We start from the raw sequence: 3,498 nt of genomic DNA on the forward strand, positions 1-3,498 counted from the left end.
ATAAGGCAATGGGTGGAGACAAAGACACATGACCAGACAGGTAAATACAGAGCACAACAGAAAACAATACACAAAATGACCACCAGGGTGGCACAAAGTCATCAGTCAAGGCTAGATCCTAACAGGGTGAGTTTGCTGTGGAAGAACTTGACCTCAATCCCTGATACTTTTGCCCATATAGTGCATGTTAGAATGGAAATAACATTGCCATTCAGACATCATGAATTAGAATTTTTAATGGAATGTAATCTCTGTCTATTTACTGTCTGTCATGATTACAAAATCAAAATAAAGTACACACACACACACACCAGAATGATTGAATCCACCAGGATCTCTTCTTACGCACACGGGGAGCTGTACTCTGCCTCTGCTTCATCACCTGAGTGAAACAGATTTCATCATCAATCAGCTGCGAATAACAATATGGGCTCTAATTTGTGTGATGAGCAAAGAGAACAGTCTGAAGTCAAACGATTTAACTAAGGATCAATGTCATAAAAATGTTAACACTATGGGTAAGAGTAAGACGTGCATGGGTAAAAGTGTAAACATTGATGAGTCAGCTCAATGCTCCCACATTCAACACGATAGCTATAGTTCAGACATGAGAACTTAATTACAATCTTTAAACTTTTCAATTACAGATTGTAGTCCTACTGGTTTACAAGGTAGTCTTGCATTTGTATTTACATGTATGTAACCTGCGTTGTGTTGAACCTGCGCGATTCAGCCCTACACACGCCCAGACTCGAACCCGCGAACAGCAGCACCTCGGATCGGAAGGCAAGCGCGCTAACAATTCAGCCAATAGCCCAGGCTACTGGCTCCCATGCCAGCAGCACTCTTGAGGCGTCGGAGAGTGAGGTTTACCAACGTTCCACAAGCACAGCTAAGCTAGCTGGCATCCGTTACATGTAGACCTAATACTGTCTTATAAGGTAGGCTTACTGGTTTATGAGTGAAACTTTTAGATTTGTTTTTACACTTTATTCTGGTTTGTAAGGGAGTCTTACTGATTTGGTAGTAGTCATACACTTTGACCACTGCCGGCTTCAGGTTGTTTACTAGGACATCCTGTCGGATGGACAGCTGGTAATGAATATCCTTTGGAACCTGTTGAACATAAGGTCATCAGAATCATGCACGGCATTGTGGGCAAACCTGTGGGGAATTATGTAACATACATGGTGGGTAAGGTTCTGTACAGACTGTCGTGATTTGATTTTGTTTATTTCTCACCTGTGACAGATACACAAGGATGTGGTCATCTTTCTTATCGACTCGGTCCACTAATATGCTGCTGCCCTGTAGCTAGAAAAAAAAAGACGAAGCTGTAATGAGCACCTTTACAGGAGCTGATTTAATGACTAAGACCCGGGCTGCACTGGGTTCACAAGTGAAGCAAAAGTGTAAAAATTGTTTTAGAAGACTGCTGTAATTTTTTTCGAACATACGCACTGCTGTCACTTCTGGTGTAGCCAGTTCCATTGATTACAGTGAAAGCTAATTGTTGCGGCAGATGCTTTAGAAACAGTTACATGCCCGGTGTTGCCTCCCTTTAAAACAGACTTAGGACGGACAACTTACAGAGGAAGAGTCAGGTGTGAAACCAGATAACATTGTCACATCTATTATAGCCATGTTGGTGCTTGGCAGTGGTCCATTATACCTGCACAAAAAAAGTTAAAGTGACTGTGAATAGAACACATTTTATAAAGAGCTGGTTTCACAATGTTCATTATAAAGAAAAGAGAAACAACTGGTGCAGCATGATGTTGCATACTGGATTGTGATTTTTAGGATGAAGGCCTGCCCATTGGCCTTGTTGCATTCTGCTTCGGTCAGAGGCTTGGCTTGAGTCTTAATGCTCAAGGTTGAGTGCTCAGTCGGAGTGGGGATGTTGTAGAAAAGAGCCACCTGTTATAGAAAAGGGTTTACACATGAAGAAACATTACCAACAGCATATCAATCATCAATAGTATAGTAACAAAGAAGTTATCTTTCACACTGACCCCCACAGAAGCACATGCAGAGCCCGTCACTTCAACGCTGTACTTCCCAGGAACGTCCTGCAGCGCGGTCTCCTGGTACAGTAATGTGTTGTGCTGGTTCACATCAAACTGGTGTTTGTCGCCACCTGCTGACTGCACGGTCACTGTGCTGAAGCCATGAGGGCTGAAGACCTTGGTGGCGTACAGAGCCAGAGCCTGCAGTGCCACCACCGTGTCCTGAGAGAACACAAACCCTCAGTGTGGGCAAATACTGAAGCTGGAAGAAAGACCAGACACACTAACACAACAGAAGACAAAAAGAAAAAAATGTGTGGAGCACCTGTGTGGAAGAGAAGCCTCCATATGGATTTTGCTGCTTCACCAGCCAGTTGACAATCCTGGAAGCATAGCCTAAGTCAGCAGCAGTCAGTGTGGGTTTGGTGAGAACAGCTAACAGCACATAAGAGCTCGTCTCCACCTCCAGAGAATCAGCTCACTCTGATGAGGACTGAGACCAGTGCATGAGACTCCCTGAGAAGACACAAGTCACATGAGATAAAGGAAGCAGGTTCAACTGTTGGTTCATGTGTGTCTGTTCAGGCACAGTGTAAATTCTGTCCTACCATCAGAGGTTGCTACACTGTCCAAGTGTTTCAGAAGCTCAGCTCGGATGTCTTCTTCTCCAGCGAGACTGAAGGTGTGGGCCAGTAGAGCAGTGGTGTAGGTCAGTGGTTTTCAAAGTGGGGGGCATGAGGGGGTGCCAGGGGGCCTCAGCAAGTTGGAAGGAAAAATAAAAGCAACAAATAAATACATTTGAAAAATGTAAAATATACCTATTACTATGAGGGTTGTTATACAATGCCATTATAATAATTTGTCGCATATCTGAACATTATATTTTCCATGATAATGACTGGAAATAATAGTAGAATGATAGCTCTCATGTAGCAGAAAGCCCCAAATGCAATGTTTACACACTGTATGCTCCATCGCGAAGTGCTTCTGGCTAAAATAATTATTAGGATTAGCTTAATGTGTTTTTACATTTGCCGTAGTATTGTCGATGGGTTTAATAACACATCAAGGGGGTCCTTGGCCAGAACCTAGTGGTATTTGGGGGGCCTTGTCGTGGAAAAGTTTGGGAACCCCTGGTGTAGGTGTTGGAGAAGTCATTAAAGTTGCCCTGCCACACAAAACCATTTTTACTTGTATTTTTTAAATATGTTAGGTCCATATGTGTTTGTGTTATGTCGTGAAGGTGAAAATTAACTGCTACCTCCTCTGTCAGCTCTAGCCACTGAAAAGAAATAAGCGGAGAAATCAGGCCAATTACAAAAGCTGTTCAGGGTGACGTGGAATTGATTGAGCTCATTACTATTCATGAGCTCGCCCAGTTGAGACCTGCCCACATATTCGTCTAGCTCATTGACAGTTTTCGTATGCAAGGATGGCTGAATGTCAATGGGCTTGTGCACTATGCATGATTAGAACTTCAACAATGCAT

General features: G+C 43.2%; 1 protein-coding gene across 1 annotated transcript; it reads right to left on the bottom strand.

Moving 5' to 3' along the window:
• Nucleotides 1–309: 309 nt before the first annotated feature.
• Nucleotides 310–2,729, bottom strand: LOC125286843 (murinoglobulin-2-like; the record flags this gene model as incomplete). Its single annotated transcript, XM_048232152.1, is given in 8 exon segments — nt 310–382; nt 1,017–1,116; nt 1,243–1,314; nt 1,591–1,672; nt 1,787–1,920; nt 2,016–2,231; nt 2,335–2,525; nt 2,618–2,729. Coding segments are annotated over 8 exon segments (948 nt in total), but the record flags the coding sequence as incomplete, so codon positions are not given.
• Nucleotides 2,730–3,498: the final 769 nt, after the last annotated feature.

This window comes from Alosa alosa, chromosome 21 (genome assembly GCF_017589495.1).
Source record: "Alosa alosa isolate M-15738 ecotype Scorff River chromosome 21, AALO_Geno_1.1, whole genome shotgun sequence".
Classification (NCBI taxonomy): Eukaryota; Metazoa; Chordata; class Actinopteri; order Clupeiformes; family Clupeidae; genus Alosa; species Alosa alosa.